This window comes from Streptopelia decaocto (assembly GCF_964273445.1).
Source record: "Streptopelia decaocto genome assembly, chromosome: 3".
Lineage (NCBI taxonomy): Eukaryota > Metazoa > Chordata > Aves > Columbiformes > Columbidae > Streptopelia > Streptopelia decaocto.
The window spans coordinates 33,424,450-33,452,395 of record NC_138656.1 but is presented as its reverse complement, the minus strand read 5'-3'; the positions used below and the strand labels follow the sequence as shown (position 1 = coordinate 33,452,395).

The window sequence follows — 27,946 nt, the reverse complement described above, 5'->3', positions numbered from 1 at the left end:
GCAAAGAAAGGTCAACAGCAATTACAGAGCTAGACATCAGCTCTGGCCTCCAACGACTACTGGGGAGCCCACACTTGTTCACGTAGGTTATACACAAAAGGGAGAGCCAGAATCAAGGCAGGGATTCAGACTGCAAATCCTAGAAGATGACAATATAGCATTTTCTCTTCTTTGGCTTAAATGCAAAAGAAAGCTTATTTACATGAGCTGGTGCTCATGCTCCCCAGAACTGGGAACTGAACAGCTCTGTTACACCTGAGATGGTGACTGTCTCCGAGCAGGGACCCCCAACATGACCCCTGCACAGGCACCTTCAGGGAGCTGCAGGAAATGATAAAGATTTTCCAGGTGCCTCTCACACCCCCAGGGAAGCAGCATCCCCACTTGCTGTAAGGGAGCTGTTCTGCTCAGTACAGCAGTATCTGGCTGTTCTGCCTCGCTAAGCTGCCACGATGCTTTTTGAGGAACTTGGGTATCGGTCCCAGTTTTTAACCCGGTTCCAAAGGAGGGTCCTTGTCCAGAAGCTCTTCAAACACCTTTTCCTGTCTCCCCTGAACTCCAGTGAACACAGCTGAAGTGCTCTGTTAAGCAGCAGACACGTTGCAAGCAGGAGGCTGCTATGCTTCAAGAGGGAGGTAAGAAACCTCTCTGCATATAAAACGCTTTGGGATCTCCTGGTAAGAAACACAGCAAACAAATATAGACAATTACCATTTTCTCTTGGCACACAGCTTAGCTCTAGAAGAGCTAGCCGGCAGGAGAAGCAACGAAAGGGGTGAATAGGGCAGTGCATTACCGTTCAAGGCAATGTTGAAGGAGCAAGGCTCCTCCAGAAACCTTGTTAAGATGTGCCTCCTGTGAAACACAAGGCAGGGCAGTCTGCCTTCACAGCAGAATTATTGTGCAACAGGAGAAAACATAATTACTCACCTGCTCGTTAGGAGCAAATCAAATCAGAGGAACACAGGCAACCTATGCTAGTTTGCCAGGCACCCTAAAGCAAAGATGAGCTGTAGGCAGCTCCCTTGCTGTGAAGCAGAGCAGATGCTCAGCACTGGAGGGTTCTAAGCTAGCACAGTGTTCATGATGATGAAGGGCAAGAGCGAGGGAAGAACAACAGAGAAATGTGAAATGTCAAAGGGTGTTGCTTTCTGCCCCCAAATCCTCTTATTTTCTTGGTCTTACTGGAAATAACCAGGACTGAAATGTTCATTGTGCTAGATAAGCCAAAAGTGCACTGGCTGTTGAGCTGTGGTCTGCAAGTATTTGTTTTAAGTCTATTTTTATTTTAGCCTTGAGGAAGGGAAGAGTGTTCTTCCTTACGAGAGCCAAAGTGCTTGCAGGAGAGACCACAGTCTCCTTGCACTGTTACTGTGCTGTCCAGCTTGGGCACAGTTTGTGATTCCTGCAATGCAAGGATCCAAGTCAAGAATCCAAGTCTGATCACTGCAGGTTCCCATCAAACTGAGATGCCTCCAGAAGGCAGAGATGCTTCTTTCACCAACAATGAAGTTAGAGCATCCCAGGATGGCAATGATGCACTATAGAAAAAAAAAAAAAAAAGTGAAAATTGTCTTTTCCACTTAAAAATATGGGGATGTTTTCATGAGGCTGCTCAGTCTGATATGGATGAAAGGCAAAGAAAGGCTCATATTTGAGTAGACTGATGCACAGAAATCAGTGACAAGCTTAAACAAACCAGCATCTGCAGAACAGTGGAACACTGAGTGAACAGACCTCAGATTAAGAGCTCAGGCAAGAACTGAGGTCAAAAATCCTAGACACCACAGTACAACACTACTATGCAAGACACATGCGAACTCTACTTCTCCCACTGTAGTGTGAGGACTGTGAATAGCATATCCTGCTCAATCCCCAAATGCTGACTTGTTTTGAAAGGGCTGTCAGAGCTGAGGAGCTCACTCATAACCTGTTTTCTGACTCACAGGCAGCACTTTCCCCCCTGTAGCCACCCTGACCAGCAGCTGATCTCTACAGATGGGCAGCTGCCTGCATTGTACCTCTGCTCCATGCAGCTGCCACAGGCTGTTGTGCTCTCACTTTTCTACAGTGATTTACTTCCCACAGCGTTTCCTCTGCTGCAAAGAGCACCACAGCACAGCAATGTCCAGGCAGAAGAAGAGAGGCACAAGCAGAGAGATGGCCTGCCTGATGTCACACAAATGAGTCCTGTATCCTGAGCCATGCTTCAGCCCTTAGCTCAGGCTTCCTCCCTTCTGAAACACACCCTCTACCTTCCAGAATCAGTCATAATTTACATTTTTATTTAAATCTAGAAAGTGAAACACATAACACAAGTGATGAAAACAGCAAGCCTTGCTAGGTTAGCAGCTTTATTTTCAGCAGTTCTCAACCCACTCTGCTGAATGACTCCCTCCAAGCTTAGCCATGCAATCACAGCGCTGGTGGGACGCCTGCTTGCAGTCTTCACCTTATCCCATGTGTGAGAGATAACTGACCACTCGCTTGCAGGATTAACATTGCAAAGGACACACAGGTAACGCGGTATGAAAGACTGCACTTTGTGGTATGTTACAGTTATTAGCTGTGTTTTGTTACCCAAAGTGGCTACTGACACCAGGCAGTAATTTCTCTCGCTGGAAAGGAAATCATCACAGGCTGCCTCATCACAGGGCCTCATGAGAGCTACATGACCCCATCCAGCATCCATTTAAATTCCAATAGATACCCTTCTGCAGTCACACTGGAGGCAGGCTTCCCTAATCTTCTCTAGACAACCAAAGTGATCCCAGCAAAAGGTGTCTTCCTCATCCAGCCCCCGGTCCCATAATCCAGGGTAATAAAGATATCACAAACACACCCCATGAACGCACATTAGGCACCAGCAGTTTTCCACGCAAAGACAAATATCCAACTAATACTTACAAGCCCAGTCTCATCTGCTTGTTTCTGAGAGATAATATAATTGAGTAGTTAGAAGATGGAGGAAGGCTTGCTCAACCTATTTCAGCTAAAAGCCAGAATCTCTTTCATCTTCTACGCCTTTTGCCTTTGCACTTCAGTCTCCCCATGTATAAAGAGATAAAACGTGTATTTTCTGCAAAGTGCTTGAAAGCTGAGTTGCAAGTATTGTTATTTCAAACAAAACAAATTTGTTTGAGTACATTTTCTGCTAGACAAGTGGGTGGAGGGACCAGAGAAGCAGGGCTCAGAGCAGAGAAAGCTTAGTTCTGAGATAGTTGACTGCTTTTAAAAGAAGAGCAAATGAAATGTACTCACTACCAGCTTTTCTGCTTTCCTCTTCTCTGAACGTTCCAAGCCAATTAGCTCAACTAGTTGTTGTTATAATAAAGAAGGGTTTACTAAAGGATTTCCTCTTCTGCATGATGAGTTGTGCTGATTAATACACGAGACCCCTAGCTCACTTTGCAGAGTGCTTTGAAGAAAGTCCACCCTAGGTGCAAATTTCTAGACCTTCTGCCTCACAGATATGCCTCCTCAAAAAAGATCTGTCCCAGACATACCAGAACTCCACTCAGACTCCCTGCCCAATTAATTCATGCTAACAAGACACTACAAAGACAAGTATTCTTCTGCAGTGTAAAGCCACCTTGTTCCCATGCCTCACTTACCTTCAAGTGCCTGGTTTCAAAACAGTACACTCCCCTAATTGAAAAGGTAAGTGGGAAAAGATGGTGTATCTACAGAAGACACATACAAATTTGTATGTGAAATGCATGCTGATGATACTCCCCCCACTCACATACAATCCAATTAGCAAAGTTATGCTCAAGAGAAATAAATAGGGTGAGAGACCGGGCATTTCAGAACTAACACCTTCAATTGCTGCCAGACCAATGCCATAACCTAAACCTAGATATCTTTTTTTCCCCACAAACTACATGAAAATACTGCCTCTAACTCACAGCCAATTTTGCTAGTTACAGCATCATGAAGCAAGATGACAACTACGGTGGATCTGCGATTCTCCTGCCCACCCACATACCCACTGTCCATGTGTAGCAGCGCTAGATCACCAACTTACTGCTCAGGTTCTGCCTCTGTCTTCTAGAAGATAACGAGATGTCAGCATACACCCATGCATCCATTATTACATGCTTCTGTTTAACAAATCGGGCTGGCAGTGACATGCAGCTCCCAATAGCATATGAATAGTTTAGATCCAAACATTCACTAACAGTCAGCCAATGATACTCTTTCCCCAAAAGCACCTTATATGCATTAACTTTTGGCAGAGAACCAGTTATCTTACTACTCAATAATTCATAGGTGAGCTACTCAGCTGGGTAGTTCTGGGAATAAAACAACTCAGTGCCAGTGCAAACTAAGGAAACCTTAAAAAAAAAAATAATCAGCCCACAAAAAAGAACCAAATTAGATTCTTCTTCCAAAACAGAAAATCCACACCTTTCCTCTTACTTCAGAGTTTATCACTGTTTTTTCTTTCCATCTAACCCAATTCCCTTGCTCCCCATAGGCGTTTTATGTCCTTGTAATCAACTGTCCTATCACCAGTAGCCCACAATCTCAACAAACACTGGAAGGAGAGAATTCTTAGTCCTCTTCTCCTCTCCCAAAGTCCTTGACAAGATGATGCTGACATTTTATATGTGTGTATGTATATATATTGTATATATATCTTTACAATTCCGCTTTATCTCTTTCCTCTGCTCTTCAAGTGGCAGAAGCGCAGCTTTAGTTCCTACTTAGATTTTGTTTTCTCTGAGCAGAAACACTGTCCTAGAGCTTTAAATGCCAGAGTAATCACACGTAAAAAGTTTGGGAAAGGAGAAAATAAAAGAAAAACCTGAATCTACAGCTCTGACTCTCCTCATGTGCCTAGCAGAGCAGGTCTCTGCCTATAACAAAGAAGAGATCAACAGGTATCATTTGCAACCTTGTGAGCAGAAACAGATCTGCTTGGCCCATCACAGCAGAATGCATTCCCTATACTTACATATACAGTGTGAAGAAGGAAAAATAAGAGGGGAAACATCCAATCTGTGATGTTCATCCTCCTAGGACAGGCCGTCCACCTCCCTAAGAAGGATTTTAAACAACTGAGAAAGGACTGATCATGTCCCCAGGTTTGACAGCGAACCTGGAAGCCACCTGGAACAGGACTTTAAAGCCCAAATTTAACCCATTTAATTTCAGGCTTTTCATTGAGGCACCCATTTTAGGAATGCCATCTCCCTCCAAAGCCATCAAGTGAGAGGGACATTTCCAGAGGACAATTCAGATGGTACAAATCCCTGGATGGCATTACCTTCCTCCGTCCTGTGTCTGAACAAAGAGCCTAAGGTGATCCCAGACCTCATGTCTCTGCTAGGTGGGATGAATGCAGACCAAAGTAAACACTCGTGCGACACCTCCACAGAAGTGGCCAGTGCCACCCCTCTGTATGAGCCTCTATACGAACTCTCAGTGCCTTGTTTAATGGCTTCATCAGTAAGCCAGGTCATGACACACATCTGAAACCTGGGCAGCATGTCCGGCTCTTGGACAGGAGACACCTCCTGCATTCGAGCTGCTGTGTGCCACAACAGAGCTACCCCGGGAAGGAAAACAGACACCAGCCTGTGCATTCTCCATAGCAAATATATATAGTGTTAAATCTTTGGATTCCAGACAGCATCCATTTAGTGCCACTGCTATGGCTCATGTCCAGAGTATGCAGCTGCCACCTACAAGGAATCAACTTAGTTTCCCATGGAGGATCTCACCCCCAACAAGAGGAGCTACTAGGCAGAGGTGGCTGCTGAGTCCAAGTAGCAGTTCAATAGCAACAGGGTACTATTCCATCAGTAGCTGCCTGACCAATTCAATCATCTCCATATGTTTAGACCCTTTTAATGAGAGAACTGTAAGTTAAGAGCAGAGAGACTGCAGGAGAAAGTGCCTCTGACAACTGCAATCCTGTCAAAATGGAGAAGAGTCCCTGCTTTAGAAACACAATGATTGTCATGGCCACAGGTAAGCAGAGCCTTCTGCTCACAGCTGGGCTGCAGCATTACCTCACCTTCTGTTTTCTAGTTTGAAAGCTAAATTGGGAGCACTAAATGATCTGTCCACAGCTGCTTTCCAAACAGGCAGGCAAAGCAAGAGGCAGCATAGCCAAAAGCATAAATGTTGATTAAAAAAATCAGACCTGCTTTAATGATGGGTTGGTGGGGTCAGAGCTGGAAAGAGGAGAGATCCAAGCCAGAAAGAGACTGGTAGGGGAAAGAGGGCCATCCAAGAAAATTAAGATAATCAAATATTAACCAGTACTCCTTCATGTGTTTACTTTGAATTTCTGTCCATACTAGTTAGCAAAAGGGACACATGGGGCAAAGCTAGACCATGAAGAATTAATGCAGTGGGGCTCTACTTACCTGCAGAGTGGAAAGAGAACAAGCTTCCCCATACAAACCAGGCTCTTCCTCAGCCTCTCCTTCAGGCCTAGTAGGGAATTTGGAGTAAGGAGGAAGAACTCAGCATAGAGAAACACCACTCCATCACTTTTTTATCTGCTGCCTTGGAATTCTGCTGCCAACCATTTAATATCCTGCTCTGCTAACTGTCATCATTACCCCATTTTTCCATCCTTCACCTTTGATTGATCTTGATTCATCTGAGGAAGATGATAACAATGAAAACGTAACTGTTCACAAAGAGGCTGAAAGGATGCTCCAACTAAAAGATTTATGGCAGATGTTCAGTCTCATAGATGAAGCAGCTGACGTCAACAGATATCGAAGCAATTTTTTCCCAAATGAATTAATGTAACAAGGGAGGTGGTATATACAGGAACTTAAGAAATGCATGCAATTTAAAAACACAGGATCAGTTGATGTAGCATAGAGAAAGGAGAGACAATAACATTTTTTACTGTAAGCATTTTTGCTGTCACTCTGGATGGTTACCTCTTCATCACTGTCATCATCATCTTCAGATGAATCAAGATAGATTAAATCACTCAAGGGCGAAGGATGGAAAAATGAGGATAGGTTGAGGTGGTCCATCAGATGAAATAGCTGAGGTCTTTCAGAATAGTGACCAGCTCCAAAAAGCCAGCTGCCAAGTAGCCACCATCTCTTCTCTTCCCTCTCCATCCTTCACACTATTGCTTGCATGCACTTAAAATGTGTGAATTTTGTAAGTGTCTGTGTCCAACTACCCCCCTAATTAACTGAAAAAAAAAAAAGCTTTATCTGTCATATCAGTAACTGTCATAGCTTTTCACGAATGATGAATGTATCTTCAGTGGTTTGCTGTTTAGAGAGATTCATCTCCCTACATCTTATTCCCAAAACTGGTAACCACCTATGGAGAGAGCAGAGCATTTGGAAGCCCCATTTCTTCAGGGCTGGATGATACCACTTGTCTCGGAGAACTGCGTGGAGTCAAGCTACGGACAGCCTGCTCCCCCACTGGGTGCCTCATGTCTTCTCTCTGCATTGACACCATGTTTCCAGAGAAGCAACACACCAGCCCCGCTGCTGAAGCAGAGGCTGCCCCACAGCTCACATCTTTCCCTGTGTTAGGAAAAGCACTGTCACTTCTGACAGCCGCAGGTGTTGTGGGCTTCCAGAAATCACGGTCTGGGGCTGGGGGTCTGCTTTGCAGCAGAGGGCATGGGAAGGAGGCCAATGACCGAACTGGCAACCAGTCAAGGACAGCAGCCTGCTCCCTCAACCTCCCCATCTGGCTATGAGCTCTGTCCCATCTCCTCTGGACTTGGACCAGGAGAGGGAAATTTATTAACAGTCCCGCTCACTGGATAAATCTGCTCTGACATCCTATTTTCCAGGCTGCTTCTGTGGGTGACCTCAAACCGGGCCAGCACTACAGGAACCATTTGAAGGAGCAGCATCCTCATAACATGGGCACATGCCTATCTCACACGGCCACTTTTTCATGTTGACTGAGGAGCACTTAGGTTGCAGGAAAAGCCCAATGCAGGACAAGTGAGAAGTACACACTCCATTTCTTCTCCTGATGCCTAGATTTCAGGCGAATGCCTGAAGCTGTTTCCATAAAATTTTTGTTGTTCATGTACATTCCTGACTCTTGTGGGACACAGGAAATAAGGCCACTACCTTTCTCATTCTCACTCCTTGCATCAAGATCTGAAAGTGGATCCTGGTCTGAGTCAGTCCATCAGCAATTATCAGCCCGAGGGGTTGCGGCAGCACACACTGTAATGTGGCATCCTGCTCCTTTTGGCCTCTCCATGATAGATAATAACACCTGCCAGAATCAGATACTCCAGGTGAAAAGGACATTTTAAACAAGTTTCAGCAATGTTTGCTGAGCCATGCCACTGTGATGGGCAGAGAGAATTATAATTCTGTGTACTACTCTGGAAAGAACCTATGTGGACCTAAATCTGGCAATACCTGTGATATCCGTGGCTAAATCTGTGATAAAAATCAGAGACAATGGAAGGACAGGCTTCTCTATGTCCTGTTTGTGAGACTCTAGCTGGATTTGTGTACCTTGAGCTGAATTAATCAGTGCAAAAATGGTAGAATAAGAGACTAACAACAGATCATAAAAACCTTTAAAATGCCATAGAAAGTAAGAGGAGATGGGGGAAAATTTCATCTAGCCAGGTTTTTGAGGGGAAGTTTATTATAGCATCCTGCAAACACCAGAGAAGATAAAATTATTGTGTACCCTCCATGCATGTATTGCCTATGGGAGTACAAACATGAACCAGTTCGGTCAATGTAAGCAGAGGAGACCTCAGAACAGATGGCAATCAACCTTTTTATTCCTTACTGTTTCCATAGGGGGAAAAAAAAAAAAACAAAAACCAAAAAAAAACCAACCTCATGGAAGATGAATGTGGGATGCAACTTTACAAGTTAAAAAATGAATGATGATTAATATAGTTTTATGGGTCCTTGGCAGACAAACTGGGTAGTGTTTGAGAAAGCAACAAGAAAAGTAACTATCTTGTCATAACATCCTCAGGCATTGGAAAGATCCTGGCTTGCTTCCACACGACAGACTAATTGAAGATGTAATGCTATTCAAATGTAGCCCACATTAAACAGATTAAAAACACATTAACTAAAAGAGTTCAAAAAGAAATTTTAAATGGGTGCACGCACCATTGAGATCTCTCTAGTGAGAGGGAAGACTTTTTCTAGGAAGACTTCTCTAGTGAGTTCCCATACAAACCTCTTAAATTGATGCTATTTCATATCTTCTTCAAGGTCAAAGACCCAGCCGGCAGGCTGGCACAGCTAAAGCGTATAAATTATAAAGTCCACGGTTCAGGCTGTGTAGCCAACATCACAAAGAACCACCTTCGGTTCCTGAATGACCCTGCATCCTTTTGCAGCTGGGGATGGGGCTTGTGCTTTGCTTCCTCCCCTCCCACACAAAGGGAGAGCACTTTAATATGCAGTAACTGACAGTCACCATCCTTAAGTGTCTCTGTCAGGATAAGATACTAACATCTGCAGAGGACACAAAATAGGCAGCAGTAAATAACATACTAGAGGGAGAACTTGTTCTGCATAATGGAATGGGCTTATGGTAACAGCATTCAATTTACCTCAGATAATGTAAAGAACTGGAAAAAAAAATGTCAAGGAAAGAATGGGTCACTCTTGTTAGGAAAGAGACCATGACTCCAAGAGGACCCCGAGTTGAGGTAACACAGCAAACATCAGCTTTCAGCTTAATTCTGTGGTCCAAAGATGTCTAAATCCTTGAATGATTAAGCCAAAGCTTACTACATGTAGAGTGAGATGGACATCACCTCTGCATCTGCATTGGTGAGATAATTTTTGAAACTTTTTAAATACAGGTGATCACACTGCCAGAACGATGTAAAAAAACAAAAACAAAAAACATCCAACCAACCACAACAAAAAAACCAGCCAAACAAAAAAAACCAAAAACAAACAAACAAACAAAACCAGAACAAACAAAAAAAATACACAAACCTGAGAAAAGGGCTATAAAAATGAATCAAGGGCTGGAAAACATGCCTTGCAGTGAATGGCTAAAGAGACTCTTTCTGGATTGCATACTGAAAAAAAAACCTAAGAGATTACTTGTTCCAGTGCCTGATACTACACAAGGAAGAGACTGCTGATAACAAATAGCTCTTTATGTGAGAAGACAAAAGCATAAACAGTGCTTGTATTTGGAAACTGAAATGAGACAGGCTTAGATTAAGTCATGACAACTGAACCACAAAAGAAAAAAAAAATGCTGGTACAACTTACTGATGCGCACACTGAATTCTCTGTCACTTTGGTCTGTGGCTAGATGCTGCATTGAGGATGTACAAATAATCCAAGTTTATACCCACAAAGGTAAACTCACCTTGTTCCTCAGCTCCACTGGTAAGAGAGACTATGCTTGGTATATAACTAACTCTCCGATCTAGACAAACAGCACAAAATGGCTAGAAAGAGATTCAAAGAGCTTTTGCTTTCTCACAATGATGAGGAAGCTGAAGTCCCAGCATTTTGGGTGGGTGGACTAAAGCACATAAGCGTTTCCAAATGGTTAAAAATAAAAGCCAAACAGCACCACAAAACCCAACCATCTTTCGTCCTCTCTTTAAAACTTTTAGGTGGTTTCATTTGCATCTTTTCATTTATACATGTGAGTTGGTTCCTAGAAAGCTAATCAGAATGAAAACTCACCCATTTCCATGCATAAACTTGGACTTTTGCAAGGCCTTATTACAAGCAGCCCAAGGGAAAGAGAAAAATCTCCAAACCACACAAACCCATTTTGAGTGTTGCTCTGTTTTCCTCCAACCAAGCCATCTGCCATCATCTTCTCATCCCTTTAGACCCATTATGCTCTTTCCAGCAAACCACCTTAGATGGAGGGCTGTTGCTTCTCCCTCAAGCCCCAGCTCCCCATTTTACAGCATAGCAAGATGTCAGCTAAAGGGCCTGTATTATGCATAAGCTATGAAATGCTCAGAAATGCTCAGAAAACCCCAGCAGGCCTAGCACTATTAAGCCCATCTATATTGCATTAAGTTGTTACTAGCTACTGCATTCTAGCTTATGATTAGGACAGTAAAATATCTCTTTGCAATCAGCACTTGATAAGGAAAATCCCTGTTCCATGCAAATGCCACTACTGTTTATTGTTCTGTTGACCTCAATCACAGCCACTGTCGGGAACCCCTGTTAACTTTGGCACTCAGCTGATTCCTCCCATCAAAGGCTTGGCTGAGTTGGGCTCAGAGTTGTTGCATATTTGCAACAGAGATTTACAGCATTCAGTTCTTCAGACATGAGAGCAGGTCACAACAGATCAAGAGCCTACAAAGGCTCAGCTGGAATGGCCTTCAGTTACCATTCTTTCTTTAGCCAGCAGGGATTTATCCCAGACGCTTCTTACCCACAGAAATTGAGTCATTTTCAGTCTGCTACATCCCATTCATCCCCTTGCAGCTTGGCAAACAAGCAAACAGTCTCAGAAGTCAGCTTCCTCCCAGTCAACAGTAATGAAAAATTTCCATGGTTGCCTGTGATCACAAACGACCCTAGAAACAAGGACTCCAAAATCATACAAAATGCAACAGGTCTGCATGCAACTAGGAAATTTAAGCACGTCTGTCAATTCCTAGGACCAATGAGAGTTTTGCAAGTTCATCACTGGGTTCATAAAAGAAAACCGACTGTTTTATCTCAAGTCCTGGAGGCCAATTAAATTTGAATCAGAAGGAAAAGCTGAGATAAGGTAGGAGTGTGTGCACACACATGCTTATTTTTGTTTGCAATAGAGAGGCAAAGAGAAATGGAAATCAGGAACTATATGAAGCAGAACAGGGTGAGAGGTGTGCATGTTGGAAATGTGATCTCTGCTCATTGAGAAAACACTGTTTCCTGGCTTCAAAGAAAAAATAGTTTCTTTCTCAGAGACTGCCCCAAATATAAAAGCACAAACTAGTAACTGAACAGTTGTTTTCCCACAGAAAGCTCCAAAAGGCCCATATGCCCTTCCTGAAAACTAAATGCTCAGCCTCCCAGTACAGTCTCCCAGAATGGAAATGGCAGCAGGAAGACCTGCTGGGATGTAGAGAAGCCTGAGCACCTCTGAAATTTAATTCCCTTTCAAACAGTTTCCCTGTACAAGTGAACATAATCGATGCTGTTTCAGAGCTTAGGGTCAGGATGATCACATCTAATTAAAATTCAGAAGCCTCCCCAGATGCTCAGTTTCCTACTAGGGCATTGTCCTGGTTTTGTTAAAAAACCAAGTTTCTCTTTTAGTGCATTTGCCTGTCAGCTAAAGCCTTCATCTTAGCTGCATTTTCCTGGAGAACCAGATACATGTTTTGGTAAACATAGCAATGGAATGCAAAGCTATTGATAAGCATGGATGGACATCTCGAGAAAGGGGCAACGAGCAACAGGTGACCAGGAAACTGACCAACTGTGTATAACATTCCATTCACTTGAATACTTCATATAAAAGTGGGAGATCACAAGGATCTCGTCCCTTTTCCCTTTCCTCTTCCTTTTTGCTTATGGCCGACATTAGGAGAGGATCTTGCTAGTCGTCCCTGCGAACTGAGGCCTAGTGACAGACAGAATCCAGCTCCGGTTGGCTGCAGAATCCAATCCAGGACTTTGGGTGCCGGCTCCGCAGTTGCTGAGACTTTCAAGATTGGTTTTGTATATTTTGTATTATTTTCTCTATTCTTATTAGTAGCACTAGTAAAACATTTTTAATTTTTCCAACTCTCTTCTCTCTGTCCTCCTTTTCCTCCTGATCGCCTGTCCTTAGTGGGAAGGGGGGAGAAGCAGGGGCAAAAGTGGGGAAGCGGGGGGAGAGGGGGTTAACAATACATCCGCCAGGGTTTTATTGTCACTCCGCAATCAAAACCCTCGACAGGCTTCTGTTCATATCAGGAGTGACTCAGGGTCTTCCCTGCATGAGCCGCCTCCTCAAAAGCAGGATCGCTATTCTGTGAGTTGCCTCCACGTGCCTGCCACAGTCCTCCAGTGGGGCAGGAGAAAATAGCCCTGCTCCAGTCCCAAGGCACAGGGAGTAGGTGCAGGATAGCAGAGGACCCTGCTCCTGCACCTTCATAGGTGCTGCTTGACATGGTTTATGGCCCAGAAATCATGAGAGAAAAGCAAAGGCACAGGCACAATGCCATGGCACCACGGAACCCTTTCTCGGAAAGAGGCTGGGGGAAAAGAGCCCCTGCTTCCCTGGCACAGGTCCTGTGTCAGGTCTGATGTCTGATGCCCTCCTGCAGGTATGGGCAGATGTTTGCATCTCTCTGTGCCTCAGGCTATTGTGCAGAGTCTGAGAGTTAATAATGAGAAAATTGACTGGTTTTTTTTTTTGCCAGCTTGGTGTCTTCCCAGTTCCTCCAGTGAGTCCTGGTCCACAGCATCTCTCTCCCCACAGCTGGGCACTAGCATGCCCATTTCCTGGTCACTAAGAGGCAAAATTTTATAGGGACAGGGCATTTCCTCTTTTCCTGTCTTGAGACCCCAGCCTTAAAACATGAGAACTGACAGCAGTTTTCTAATTCCCTCCATCTACCACCTCCCTTGCCTCATGTCTCCCGATGCCAGTGTTACCACATATAGCACAATCCTTCCCAAATCTACTCTGCTCACGTGTCAGCGGCAGACTTTTGCTAGAACACATATACAAACCTTCCCCTTCTCTTAGCTCTCTTCTGTCTTCTCCAGTCTAGAGGCCCAAAATCAAGACTTTTCTTTTTCAAATATGACCACTGCATTGAACTCATACAAGCAGGTACCATCTCCTCCTCTCCCTCCTGCATTCCCTATAAACTCACATTCTCGTGCTGTCCCTCACCTCTGGCAGGGAATATCCCACCCCCTCACACTCCAGGATCTGTAGCAATTTCTCTGCCTTGGCCCAGTTGCCACGTCCTCTGGACATGTACCAGTGCTGCACAGAACAAGAGAGAAAGCTTGGAGACAGCTGCTGTGCCAAGCTCACCATCTCTGACCTGCTGACTGGAGGTAAGTACATGGCAGAAGTACTCACAGTGTATGCTAGATGGAAACCTGTGCAGGAATCCCTATGCAGATGGAATCCCTATGCAAACAGCAGCAGAGCCAGGACAACCTTTCCCTCCAGCCAAGCTGCCTCAATGGAGTCTGGGTACGACCAGCTGTACCACAGTTCAGAGATCTTTGATACAGGTGATTTACCTCTGGCCTTAAACTCAGACAACAACAACAGGGCTCAAAAACAAAGCAGTTTCTTCAGAATGGGAAGATGGGAAGCAACGGGAAAGTGTCTGACAGTACTTCAGCAGCAGTATGCCCCTGTGGCTTAAAGACAAGGGCATGCTTGGGCGAGACCCAAACATGCACAGCCTTGTGGGATGCCCAGCCTTGAGAGGACTCTGGAGTTGTTTTTTATCCCAACGAGTTGATATATAGCTAGGTCCTACAGGGAAAATAGCTGCCATGGCAGGAAAACCTTAAAAGGAATGTCTGAATTAGAACAGTGCACGATGTGGTGTTCAGCCGTGAACGGGGTCACGGTAGGTGAGCAGCTGTCCACAGCGAGATGACTAAGACTGTCTGCTATCCACTGGGTGTATACAGCTCCTGTCCCTCCTGACAAAACTGGATAGCTTCGATCTCTCTCTCTCCTGATAAAATTAAGTTGCTCTTCCTGAAGAGTCTGGCCAAAAACCAGGATAATGGCAGCTTATGCAAAGTGTATTTGTTTCTCTTAGCAATATCTGAAAAATGGATTAGCTGATTTAAACTAGTTCTCTTCTGAACAAAAAAATTCATCTCTCTAGGTGAGGAGCTCTCACAGAAGCTTTTACTCAGTCTATCATTACAACCACAGAGGTGTTTAGAGATGAGTAAGGAGCTGCACAAAGGCTGAACAGCAGCACAGGCAGGCTGCCATCTCATGTAGCAGACCCAGGTCCCCTCTTTAAGGTGGGCTCCCATCTTTCTGATGCATATATCTGGGTATCATCCTCTCTTTTGTGGTCATTTACCCAGGGCACAGCGAGGAGGCTTCCTGGTACTTTGCATCTGACGTGTGGTGCACAAACACGCCAGCTTTGCAAAATCTGCTCCCAGCCTCCACTGCTCCGGTGAATTCTCCCTGCCATCTGGACCTTTTGCTTTATGTCTCAAGTCTCCTATGTCTCCTGGCCACCACAGTGTGCAGACATGCTCTGTCAGGCCAATTTCAATCAAAGAGGTAAATCAGAAAAGCGGTCAGGATGTGAGAGAGACTTCCCAAGAAAATCTCAGTGAGTGGCAGTATGTGGGAACCTTTCATACAACACAGCAAACAGAGAAGAAAACAGGGTCCTGCAGAGCAAGTCTTAACTGCTACGCACTGAGGAGAAAAATTAAGGGCAGCCCAAACTGATACAATTACATTACCCCATGAAAGACATTTTTGTTCAAATCTGTATATGCCAAATGCTACAAAAAAGGCAGCACGGGGAGTCCGCGGGCTTTGCTTCGCAAACAAGAAGTTCGTTACAAAGAATGTGGTTTTAACTAAGCACCCTTAGCATGTCAGACTACCTGCCCCTCAATGCCATGAGATTGGCAGGAGGCTATGGCAAACAAGTCCTAGACAAACAGGAGCCATCCTCTTTTTCAGCTACATTTGGTGCAACCTCATCTTAAGACCAAATTCAAACCCGATGTTAAGTGCTGTCACAGCCTCCATCTGCCAGGACCGAGTTACGTTAATTGTTAAAACAAATCTGAGGCCAGCTAAGCCTCCGTGGTTGTTATTGTGCTCAGAACTGTGGCCATTTGGGTTTACAGCCATGATGGAGTAAAACTGATTCCTCCTTCAGCTTGTCCTTAGACTGACAACTCTAATTAGCTGTTAGCAGCCCAGGCACTGGGAAATGGAGTGAGCAATCCTGACGCCGTATCGCTGAGGACAGGGCTACGTGCACAAATACAAGCTCTAAGCAACTTAATCCCAGCCACAATACTGCTAGCGGAAAGTCTGTTGACAATCAGAAACAAAACGCTCTGCTCTTTTCAGGGGGAGCGAGGGGGTTATGTGTATTGATAAAAACACAGAAATAACCTGTATACTTTCAGCTTAGTCACACAAACCTCCATATAACAAATTAGGGGATAAACAGGGAGGATTTCCATCAAAGTGAGATTGGGTCAGCCTTTGTTCACACAGGTTGTTCGAGGTCATGACCATGACTACAAACGGTTTTCTTCTTTTTGCTAATGAAAGTCTCCAGGTTTGCAAACACTGAACTTGCAGAAGGCACAGTTTTCCCATGGCTTTGAATACTGACACACCTTCCCCAGAATATCTGCTCATTCTTAAGCCTCTGATGGTTTAAAATGAACCAGAGCATCCCAGAGCTCTGGTTGGTATGAGAACCTGGGGTTTCACTCTCTTGGGAACAAGACCTGTACCATGTAGAACTGGGATCCTGAAGCACAAATGAAAGGGTGGGAAAGTCCCAGCCACTGCAAGGGTAGGAAAAAAAAAAAAAGGTCACGTTCTGCCCCCAAGTTAGCTCCTGAACTGCACTCCCCAGCTTGAAGGGGGTGTCAGGGTGGACTACACTGATGAAAACTAAAAAAAACAATAAATAAAACAGTCACTATTAATAAATACACTCAGAAATGAAATCAGCCAAGTCTAAAATTCTTAGCAGATGGCTCCATACTCCTGCTCACATGGCCAAGCAGCAAGACAGATAAGCCAGCTCAGTCACAGACATGGGTCAGCTCTGGCCACAGTCTCATTTCTCTTAGACTCCCTGCACATAGGCAAGGAGAGCCACAGGGAGCTCTCAGGAGCCAAAACCCAGTCCTAGCCACTCTGAAGAACCATCTCCATGCCAGGAGAATGTCTCAAGAATGCTTTTAATGGAGTAGTTAATATCCAAGCTTATGTTTCAGAGGTGACAGAGAATCCAAAGAGAGGACCGACACTGAGCGATGGCTTCAACAGTTGATTGAAACAGTTTAATGCATTTCCATTTCCAGTTGTGCGGATCCAGCAATGCTTCTTACTTATTTACAGGATCACCCCCTTCCCCGCCTCCCTGCTCTTCTGTTTGCTACATACCCTGTTTCCTTGAAAATAAGCCCTACCCTGAAAATGAGCCCTAGCATGATTTTTCAGGGTTTTTGCGGATGCTCGAAATATAAGCCCTATTCCAAAAATAAGCCTTAGTTACAGTCCATAAAAAAAGGCAATTTAAATAGTGTCCAGGTAGCTATCCATGTAAAAAAGTAATACGTTTTGGAGCAAAAACTGATATAAGACCCTGTCTTATTTTTGGGAAAAAGGGTAGATAATGGGAGAAATTGATGCTGACTGTTGCTTACCTGATGTACAGCACTGCCAGTGGGTTCAGCAGGATTTTAAGGAGGAATGAGTCAATAGTTTGTGACCAGCAATAACATTTGCCAGCATGTGAGCTTGAATGGGAAAACATAACTGTGCCCACTTGAACATTAGTTTAAATGACAAGGGCAACAGATGCCCCAGCAGGACATATTCTGGTTGCCTTCCAGGTCTGGGCAGAGCCAGACCTGCTGGTCACTGGCCCTAGAGCAATACCTATGTCTAAGAATATGCAATGTCTCCTGCAGTCTTGTTCACCGCAGTAACTACTCCTCCAAAGTGACTGTCAGTCTGCTTTCCTGATTACACCTCATATTCACTATACTTAGAAGATAAAAAAACCACAATAATCCACCTGCTGCTTAATGTGGCAAAATGCTACCTAAGGGCAATAAGCCTAATCCTTTGGAGGCAAATCCCTGACAATTGTGGACTACTATTTTGGATCCAGAAGGGGACAAATTTGCAGGCTATGTTATTCCAGAGAAGGAGACATTAAGGCTAATTCCTTTTCTAGTCTTTCGTCTTGCCAAGATCTCACTAGCTTTGTGACCCAAAGATGAGAAACAGGATCATCTTTCAGAACTGACTCTCCAAAACAAGGGCAACTCTACATAAATATCTCCTCTTTCTTCTTCGTTCCTTTCTTTGGGCACTTAGAGATGTCAAGACTTCTGCCAAAGACAAAAATGGCACCAGCAAAAGCCTGCTTATCCAATTATCAGAATTTGGTGAAGTAATTAACAACTCTCAATAGAGGAGACAGGGATGCTCTGCTACCAGGCTTTGGTGGTTATCCAGAGAGGGAGAACTCATTCAGGTGATTGAGCAAGGGCCAGAGACAGCAAGTAGTGAGTGCTGTGAGTGAGGATAAACATGTCTGTGGGAAAATACTGGAGTAGATGTATCAAGGATTAGGTGGGATGTGGAGGGCAGGGTTGAGCTGGACTTCGAGTTGTCCAGTAGTTTTTGACATGCTGTTCAGGATTGACAAGGCATCAGAGCTGACAACCATATCATTCAAACAGGACAATGTACCAGGATTGCAATTTACACCACACTGTTATACAGGGCTCTAACAGAGTAAATGTAATATTAACCATGATAAGACAGTTATCTCAAAGTTCAGTTACAGCAACAGCTATAGTTTAGAGTCACTACTAATCTTTGTAATTCACAGAAATCGTATTTCATTCAGGCTTTTAGGATACACAGCTAATACATTTTTGCAATGAGTTATGTACTTGCTAAATTTGTATCTGGGTAGCATCCGGCTCACTGATCCACACACATATACTTACTTTCCTCCTTTCACACATTTTGACTCAAAGGACAATTTGTATTCCAAAATCCAGAGTGCTGCATATTTTCAAGCCCAGTGTGTGTTCTACAGCCTTACGCTATTTCACCTACACAGTGTGACCCAGCCTTGATTTTTAAACCCACCTCTACAGAGGATTCATTTTTCTGCTGGGATTTTTCTTGAGCAAATACCTGGTTCTGAAAAACCCCTTGACAACAGCATTAGCAATAACACTGATATCATTAACAACAGCACTCTGACCTTCCACTACTATTTTTATTTCGAGATTTCAAAGTGCTGTGTTCATTATACCTCACAAATCCTTGAAGAGATGGGTCAGTTTTACTCCTATTTTGAAGTTACAAGAAAAGACAACAAGAAACTGTCACTCCAAGTGGGACCCAGATTCCCAGCGGTTCTGACAAGCCCAGTTTTTCACTCTAACCAGTATATAACCAATATAACCTAACCACAGAGCTATAAGGCTGCAGTGACTTTCATGAACTTATTCATCTTCCAGAGCTCTACAGTTCAGACCAAGAAGTCCAGGGAACAGACCATCCGGCCTGTCACAGAGCTGACGATAGGCAATTACAGCTCAGAAGATAAAAGAAGAGCAACTTTTTCTGCTTGCAAAATACACACAAAAAAAAGCCCAAACACATTTTTTTCCTTTTTTCTTTTTTTTTTTTTCTTTTTTTTTGACAGCGGATTTGTTCTTTTTTTCCTTCTCATTCTCTTTCCACAACTGCAGTCCAGTTGGCAAAGCCTATTTCTGTGTTAGTTTGTCACAATACAGCACTATATGCATAAGGGTGAGGGGAGAAAAAGAAAAGAGAAACACAGAAACAGCTTCTGACATCCAATCAGATCTGCTGTATTGATTTTGCAACTTTAGCTTTGGAGCAAACCAGAGAAACAACCACATTATCACCCAGAATTTGCTCTTCCCTCCAGTGAGCCCGTTCAAAAGGAGCTCACACCGACACATGACCAGGCACGCCTGCCCGCACACACACCCCTGCGCGCACGCCAGTGCGGACACACACCCCCACCTAAAAAGCAGGGGCTGGGCGATGCGGGGGAAGCATTCATCACAGAGGCTGCAGAAGCCACACGATCCCCATTTCTGACAAGATGAGAATTCCAGAGCATGCCACCAGACTAATGAGCTGGCCACGCAGGAGAGCAACGTTTCAATTAACCACAGCGGGCCCCGCTGTGGCACCCACCTCCTTCCAGATGTGCAGACAAGGAGGAGAGAGACAAACAGGGACTGGGTGTTTGCTGGGTTTTCGTGTGTGTGTGAGGGGAAAACAGGGAGCCTATAAAGGGAACAAGGGCAACTCTTGCCCTACTTTCTTGGTTTGCAGCTTGCTTTTCATGCCGGTGGAAGGAGCAAATTGACAGCCCCAAAACCAAAGCTGTCTGCTCAGGCACAGAACAGGCAGTGCCACCGTAAGCTCCTTCCACAGCGTCCCCGGAGGAGGCAGCAGCGCAGGTGCACAAACATTCAGTATGCTCCCAGCTCCAACTAAGGGTGCACAGAACTGATGGAAAACAGAAGAGGGCCATTTGGGTGGGTTGCTGCATGGACCATGCCAACGTCACTTGGGCAAGATCACAATAAAGTATTGCTTGGCCTTGGGAAGAGCTGTAGGAAGAGTATCTTTACACAAGATCTCACCACATCCTTGCCTTCTTGCAGGTCACATCAAAGGCTCTGCCCCAGAACAGATTCTGCTCATACCTACCATCTTTCTTGTGAGGGGAATCATGTCCTGCCCACGATTCAGTGATGCGATCAACCTACAGACCACCTAGTAAACCTGAATTCATCAGGTTTGGCACTGCTGCTCTCTCTGCAGGGGTATAGAGGGTCAGTGAGGACCACACAGCTTTCAAACACCAACAACAAATGGGACACCAGCAGGTCTGATGGTTCTTTGCTGCAGAGTGACATATTGCTGCATCTCACATCAGTTCCTGGGGTGACCAGGAGTCACCCCTCCTGCCATGTCCTGCCATGCCCCATACACCTGACACAGCCCTCCTTCCAAAGCAGCTTAAACTAAGATGCACATTTCTACCCTGCTTAAGGGAAGCTTCTCCACATACTTACCTACATGGAAATCTGCACACATTTCTCTGTCCCTGTACTGTAATTTAATTCCTGCCATGCTCCTGAATGGACAGACATAATTTTAGAAGAGGATCTTTGAATACTCAAAGTGCCTGCAAGATTTTGCACACCTTCATTACCGCTGCATTCACAGCAGCTCACATCTGTGAGCATAGTGTCTGGTCAGCTTCAACCAGGTTTTCCGCTCCCATCCCACTCCTCTTCTTCCCAGGAAGCCATCCCGGGAAGCGCATTGCAAAATGTCTAACGAGCACTGCTGTGCTGTGCTTGGAGGCTCGTCAGTCACAGCCCAGAGGCAGTGTGCCAAGGTGAATATTAACCTGCTCCATACCTATCCCATGCCTGCCAGATCCACACTGCTCAGAAGACTCTGCAGGAGTTCAGCCATTGTGCTGTCCCAATGGGACGAGGTCTGCGGGAAGGGCTATTCCTACAGCCACAGCTCCTTCCAGACCATGGCATTTAACTCAGCTGCCTTCTCCATGTCTGAGTCAAAGTCTTGAAGGAGAGAGCACAGACCCCCATGCATCAAAACACACCTCAACAGCATGGGAGCTGAGCAGGCACTCACTCCTCTGGCGGGAGAACCACTAAAGGGAAAGGATGGAGACAGTCACCCAATGCAGACACCAGCAGCATCCCTCCCTCTATATTCACTATATTCAAGTGGGGCTGGGAGCATCACCCATCGCTGAAATCATTCGATACACCACATGCTAAGAATCAGTTTTCCATTACTCACAGCTGTACTGCATGGAAACCATTTGGGATTACGCAGTCCATATGAGGGTCTGCATAACGCTGCTTTTCAGGAAAAATGGTTCAGGCATGTTGAGAAATAACAGCTAGGGTAACTAAGTTGAAGAAAAGGTTGTGGGGTGGAAACGATCTAATTAACATTCATTCACTACCTTTTGAGCTTACAATCCTACTAACGTACCCTGAAGGTATTTTACATATATGTAATGCACACAAACACACACCTGTAAAACTGTTGTTCTGCACTCATCCACTGGTAGGGGAAAGGAAAGCATTACGTACAAACACACACAACACCTCTCCTTTCCACTTGCAACACGCTGGCCATACGGTATATCCTGCCCTCAGCCTTGTGTAGCCAAGGCAATTAAACACAAGCTGTTCAAAGGTCTCCAGACAAAAGAGATGTGTCTGTTCAGCCCAGTAAGAAAGGTCAACTCTGCGTGAAAGCAGTACTAAGCGTGTCAACCCCGCTCAGCCCACAGGCTTTTGTGCACACAGGCACTCAGACAGGTGCTCCAGTACTGTATGATTGTACTCACACTGCACGTTGAGCTGCACCAAGGCTTCTCGGGGTCTGATGTTAAAGCCATTGTACCTGGCTGTCTGACACTTATAGGTCCCGCTCATTTCTCGGCTCACACTCTCCAGGCGCAGCTTCCCATCATATGTCTCCATTGTCATCATTCCTGAAGGCATGGGGGTTTCCTTATCTACCCGGGACCAGATGATGGGTGGCTTGGGCTTCCCTCGAACCTCACACTGCAGCTCAGCCCTGGAGCCCTCCCGGACGGTGATGGTGGACTGACCCTTAGGGACACTGATGGTTGGTGGCACTAAAAGGGAGACAAGAAAGGAATAATTTTACACTTAGTATCCAGCAAGCAAGGAACATTCTCAAGATACTTATGTTCAGGTCACACCAGCCATAAAGCCCAAAGGTTTCCATTTGACACAGTGCAACTCCTATGGGAACATACTGCTCATGTAAGTCATCCTACATGATGTCTGGAGCTGTGGGGTACCAAGGAAGATTTAGCAATGTTATCTCAATGCCAACAGCAAGTACCAGCTGTACTGAGACATTCTCTCAGCTCCTACCCCTCTGTTTGCAAAATGCTTTCCAGCAGCAGAGCTAGCACAGATGAACCCACAGGTAAAAGCTTATTTGATCCATTTCTCCACTTCTGGTCAGCAAATTTCAAAATGGCACTGCAGTCTTTTCACCAAGAAATAGAAATTGTATCTGCCAAGGTATCTAGCTCCCTTACACAGGTCAGACTGAAACCAAGGTATATAGGATTAGTGCTTGTAGATCACATCTCCAGCCTTATCAGACATTCAGGATCTCTGTTCACTCCTAACCCACAGCAAGGAGCCAGCTCTGTTAAGTGTCTTTGCTTACTTTACACTGAGATTTACAGTGCACTGGTTATGTCTGGCCTCCTTTCCAGGCCAGGCTGGGAACAGCTCACCCAGTAGAACTGCTGGTGAACCAGGGCTAGAGCATGAGGCACAGTAACACTCAAAAAATAGCCACCTATACACTGACAAAGCTTTACTGATTAACAAAGCTCACAAGAAACCCAATGGCTGCAGCTAAAGGGAGTAAAGGTGTCAGTGGGGAGAGGTTTGTTTTTCACATCCCCAACTCCACCAAGAAGCCAGGAAGGGGATGTTTGTGCTAAAACCTGTGTAATATTGGCATTTGTATTAGGCTTCAGAGTTAACAGTTCTATGGAGGTAAATATGGCCACAATCATTTTCTGAAAGCTCCTTTTTCAGCCCTTACTGATGACAGTGGTGACACTTGGATTGACACTTCCATAACCGCAAGGGCCATGTAGTTTGTTTCCATTTAAATCAAAGTTTAGAACTACGGAGGCTATAACAAGCTGGTCTGACCAATGTTAGCTCAATTCAGCTCCAGTAAAGGAGAGTGTGCTACAGTAATTGCACACTTTACAACCCACAGCTGCTTTAAGAGCAAATTTAGGATGCCTCCAGCACAGTCTGCCTCTACAGTAACCTCCCTGTGTAAGAGGGAGGCCACATTTTCAATTTACAGGTCTCCTGTGGGCTGGGGAATCTCATTGCACCCTGTCCCTGTGTAAAGGGATGAGAGCACTCTTGGCACCCAGCACTGCTGGCAGCCTCTCACCTGGTGAGAGGCAATCTTCTCCATGGGGAAAAGCTCTAAATTGCATTTGAAGATTTTTCTTCTAATTAAAGGTATCTCCCCAGAGCCTCTCATTGGAGGCAGACACTTCGGTGAGCTCAGGCTTTGCGCAGTGGGGAAACATGGACCCACTGCTGCTGCCCTCCTGCTCTGACCCTGTGCTCTGGGGAAGCCCACTGAGATTTCACGTTGGAACCACCCGTTGGGGGTGGCTCGTGTCTGTTTATGGGGATGCCGCATGTTAGATGGTCTCAGCTGCCGTATGGAGAGCAGCCCCATTGGAGACGCCTGGTTTCACTCCCTGGGTCACAAAGCAATTCTGCTGGCCCAGGTTGCCAAAGAGAGGCATCAAAACACGCTGGGCTGCCCTCCTGCCCTTCCCAAGCATCCACATAGGCATGTGGGGCTCATCCTCCACCAACTGGGCCAGAACACAGAGCAACCTGCCACCACAGAAATCTCCTTTGAAGCAGTGGCCAGCTGGCTCTTGGACCGACACCTCCGTCAACAGACACTGCCCAGCCTTTTGATGGCGGCTCTTGGACCGACACCTCCGTCAACAGACACTGCCCAGCCTTTTGATGGCGTCTCCCAGGCCTTGGCCACCTCCTATCCTTGCAGTCTTAAACACAACTGCACTCTGCCATCTAGTGATCTTGGGCAAAAAGGATTGTTCCTGGAGGCAGCAGCCACACAGGGCCAGGAGAGCTGGCTTTGCACCAGGATTAAGGGGTTCCCCAGGTTTTGTTCCCTGTTGGTACAACAGGGATGATGCCTGCTGGCACAGAAAGAGAGCGCTACTTGCAGGGCTGCCAGCAGAAGGGATGCACCATCCTTTGGTGTTTTGTGGGTCCACGGCACAGTCCGTGTTCAGTCTCCAGGCTGCTAATGAGCACTGGGCATGGTCCCATTGGGAGCAGGCCGGCCCCAGTGTTTCTGTTGGGGGACAAGGGCTTCCCAAAGCATCAAAAGCAGTCACAGCACCTTCTGCTTTGGGGGGGGGCGGTGAAGTGAGCAATGTCCAGAGTCAAGACTGGGACCAGCCTGATCAATGGATCCAACACAACCAGGGACTAAGAAAAAATGTTCGGTGAAGGTTCAGGACAAAATCTGTGACCAGCTGGCCCCCTCAGGAATCCTCACCAGATTACTGGCCCAAAGCTGCTTTGTGCTGAACTGTCAAGGTCCTGGAAAGGCAGCAAGATGACATGATGTAATGGAGAGCAGAGCTGGACCCACCACTTCCCCAGAAGCAAAAAGACAACCCTGGAGACCCTGCATTTCAGTCCCCAAGGTGACAAATTAGTCCTCTCTTCAGCAAGCCATGGGGTGAAGCTTTGACTCTGATTTTAAAGGGGGGGGCATTTATAATACCTGGACTCCTACAGAGAGTGCCTAAGACAGACTGCAATTGCAATCCAGTAAACATTGAAGCTCTTCACACAATTTGCTGTGACAAATGATACCAATCTCCAAGTAGCTTTCTTTCTCTTTTTTTCCCTTCTGAGCAAAAGGACATTTGAAATTTGGTGAAATACCAGACCCTCTCACTTCCTTCTCAATTTGGAGCCTTCTTTGAGCCATCACACTCTAGACTTGCCTCTGTAGCTTTGACTGGACTGCACTTGAGACTTTTCATAGGGAGAAAACATAAAGGAAGATGTGCTTGCTGCACACACCTGGCAGAGGATCTGTAACTATTACTTATCTCCAGTCTCAGCCCAATGCTTGTCTGAGGATGTGATACTTTTTCCCACTGGGATTCAAGACACTCATGTGAGGCCCTTCAAAAAAGCCAGAGGGATGGTGGTGAGGGGCAGCTAGTGATGTCAACCACTCCCCTGAGGTCCCGAACTGCCACAGAGAGGCTCACCTGTCTCTGAGGAGATGTTCACCTCCACACTGAGGTCAGGAATGGGTGCTCCCTGGAAGGTAGCCACGCACAGGTAGGTGCCATAGTCACTGAATCTCAGGTCAATAATCTCCAAGCTGCAGGTCACAGGTGGAAGCTCGGGGTCATTCCGGGTGATGAGCAACCGGTCTGAGAACCTGGCTGGTTTCCCATTCTTGTACCAGGAATAGACAACCTTCTCCTGGGGGACAGCATCTACATGGCATGAGAGCTTCAAGTCCTGCCCTAACTGGATGGTCTCACTCTCTTTGATCACATCAGGGGTGATTTGAAACGTGGCATTCTTCATGGCTGGGATGAACACAAGTGCAAAACCAGTTAGGGACAGCCAAGTGTCTTGCATGGGACAGGACAACAGCTCTTTGCTCCTCAGGAAGGCAATATGTCCATGCAAAATCTGTCCGAAGACCTCCCACAGTTAGGTTCCCACAAAATATTCCCAGGGGTTCACATCTAGCAGTCTGGGACCATTCTCCAGCCCAGGACAGTGCTACAGCCCAGAACAAGGGTGCAAGCAGTGCTAGCACAGCTGTTAGTCTGGGAGCACAGAAGCTTGCAGTGCCACTTCTGAAGAATAGTAATTGCTGTTAAGTATCACATTCACCCTCAGCTGTGCAAGAGAAGCCAGGAGAAATACAATTCTACCCCCTCCACTCTGAAAACCCATGCTCTGAGAAAAAGAGCAACTTACACCGCACCAGCAGGTTCACTGTCTTCTTTGCTGGGTTCCCCACGTTGTTGATGGCTGTGCAGTTGTAGTAGCCTGAGTCCTCCACACGGATCCTCCAGATGGTGAGGTTGCCTCCTTGCACAAGGCTATTGGGAGGCATTGGGCCAGGAGAGTGAGACCAAACCACCTCTGGCTGTGGATCTCCACCCGTAAGAGAGCACTGCATAGTGATGTTGTCACCAGGGTTGACCACCAGTGTCTCATTGACAGACAGCTTCAGAGCAGGTGGGGCTGGAAGGGGACAAAGAGGGACACTGCTGAGCTTGAAAATTACCCATCCACTTGCCTGTACACAGCTTCATACTTGCTAGGTTTTGTTCTTGGAGATGGCTGGTTTGAGTAGGGACAGCTGGAACAATCCATGAATTCATTACAAATACAAGGTGTTTGTGAACCTAAAGCATGATCATTACCATTTCTTTGAGTTAGAGCATTCTGCTCTGTTATGGTTCAGAAACACTGCAAGCAGGACCTCACACCATCCCAGAATGGAGGTCATACCTAAACCACTCCATCACTAATGCTTAGAATTGGGGCACAAGCTAGGTATGATATTTTAGCAGTGTTCAGTGCAGGTTCTCAAGGGCTTAGGACTCAGGTCAGAAGAAAAACCTGAACAGCCCCCTTTGCAACGGAAGAAGGGGTAATCAGAGAAAATCTGGCAACAGAAAACCCAAGGCTAGAGGCTTCTTGACTCCTGATGCAAGCAACTGCATCATGGCAGAAGTGCAATGGAAAGCCGCTCTAGTCGTGCCCTGCTTACCTGCGCTGCATCCAGCCCACTCCTCTGCAGACACCTCAGTGCCTCCTGCTCTCCCTGTGTGTAACTCCCCTGACTCTAGGCAGGCCCTGCAGAAGCAGCCCCGCAGAGAAGGCTTGACTGGTAGCTCCTGCTACAGCACCTGTTTTCCCCTTGCTGCAACACTATTGTATGAGTCCCAGTTAGTCTGCTTATGCCTTGGACAGAAATAGCAGAATGGACTGAGCCCTGAGAAAGAAAAGGAAAAAAAAAAAGCAGGAGAACAGAAGATTCAGTGTCACAAGGCACAGGAAGCTGCAGCCATGGATTGAATTTAGCATCTCAGGACCTGAAACAAAGCAGGTTGGGAAGCTCCCTGGGATGTCTGTGTTTGCTGGATGGTTCTCACAGTCCCAAGGGAAGGTCAGGCAGAGCACCAGGTCCATGCCCAGAGACAGCCTGCTCCTTCTGCCTGACCACCAGAGCTCCACCCTGATGGAGAGGTGAAGGAGAAAGGACAGGCTCAAAGAAGCCTGCTTGAACCCAACAGCTGTTTGTGTTCAAGGACAGCTGAGATTAAACCACTCCTCCCACAGAGTTGTCACTTCAAGAAGGAGTTTTGGGGAAGGTCTACCATTAAAAAAAGGACCTCAGCTATCATACAATATGCCTCTCCACTTCTCACACTCAACCAGACATCTTTGAGAGGCAAAGCCTTTGCCATGCAGCTGGCCCTTGCAGCTCAGAGCCTGACACAGAGGACCAGGACCTGTCTGCACCACAACAGATCATGACCAGCAGCTCCGCACCTGCTCCTAACCTACTT

General features: G+C 45.9%; 1 protein-coding gene across 2 annotated transcripts in view; it reads right to left on the bottom strand.

Annotated features, from left to right (window-relative positions):
• Positions 1 to 27,946, bottom strand: part of MDGA1 (MAM domain containing glycosylphosphatidylinositol anchor 1) — a 143,284-nt gene that overhangs the window by 52,699 nt on the left and 62,639 nt on the right. For both annotated transcript variants that reach the window (XM_082048129.1, XM_082048128.1), the window contains 3 exons: positions 26,343 to 26,612; positions 25,613 to 25,942; positions 22,103 to 22,396 (listed from right to left, as the gene is read on the bottom strand). In XM_082048129.1, coding sequence (XP_081904255.1) covers positions 22,103 to 22,396; positions 25,613 to 25,942; positions 26,343 to 26,612 — 894 coding nt within the window. The remainder of the gene's footprint in view (positions 1 to 22,102; positions 22,397 to 25,612; positions 25,943 to 26,342; positions 26,613 to 27,946) is intronic.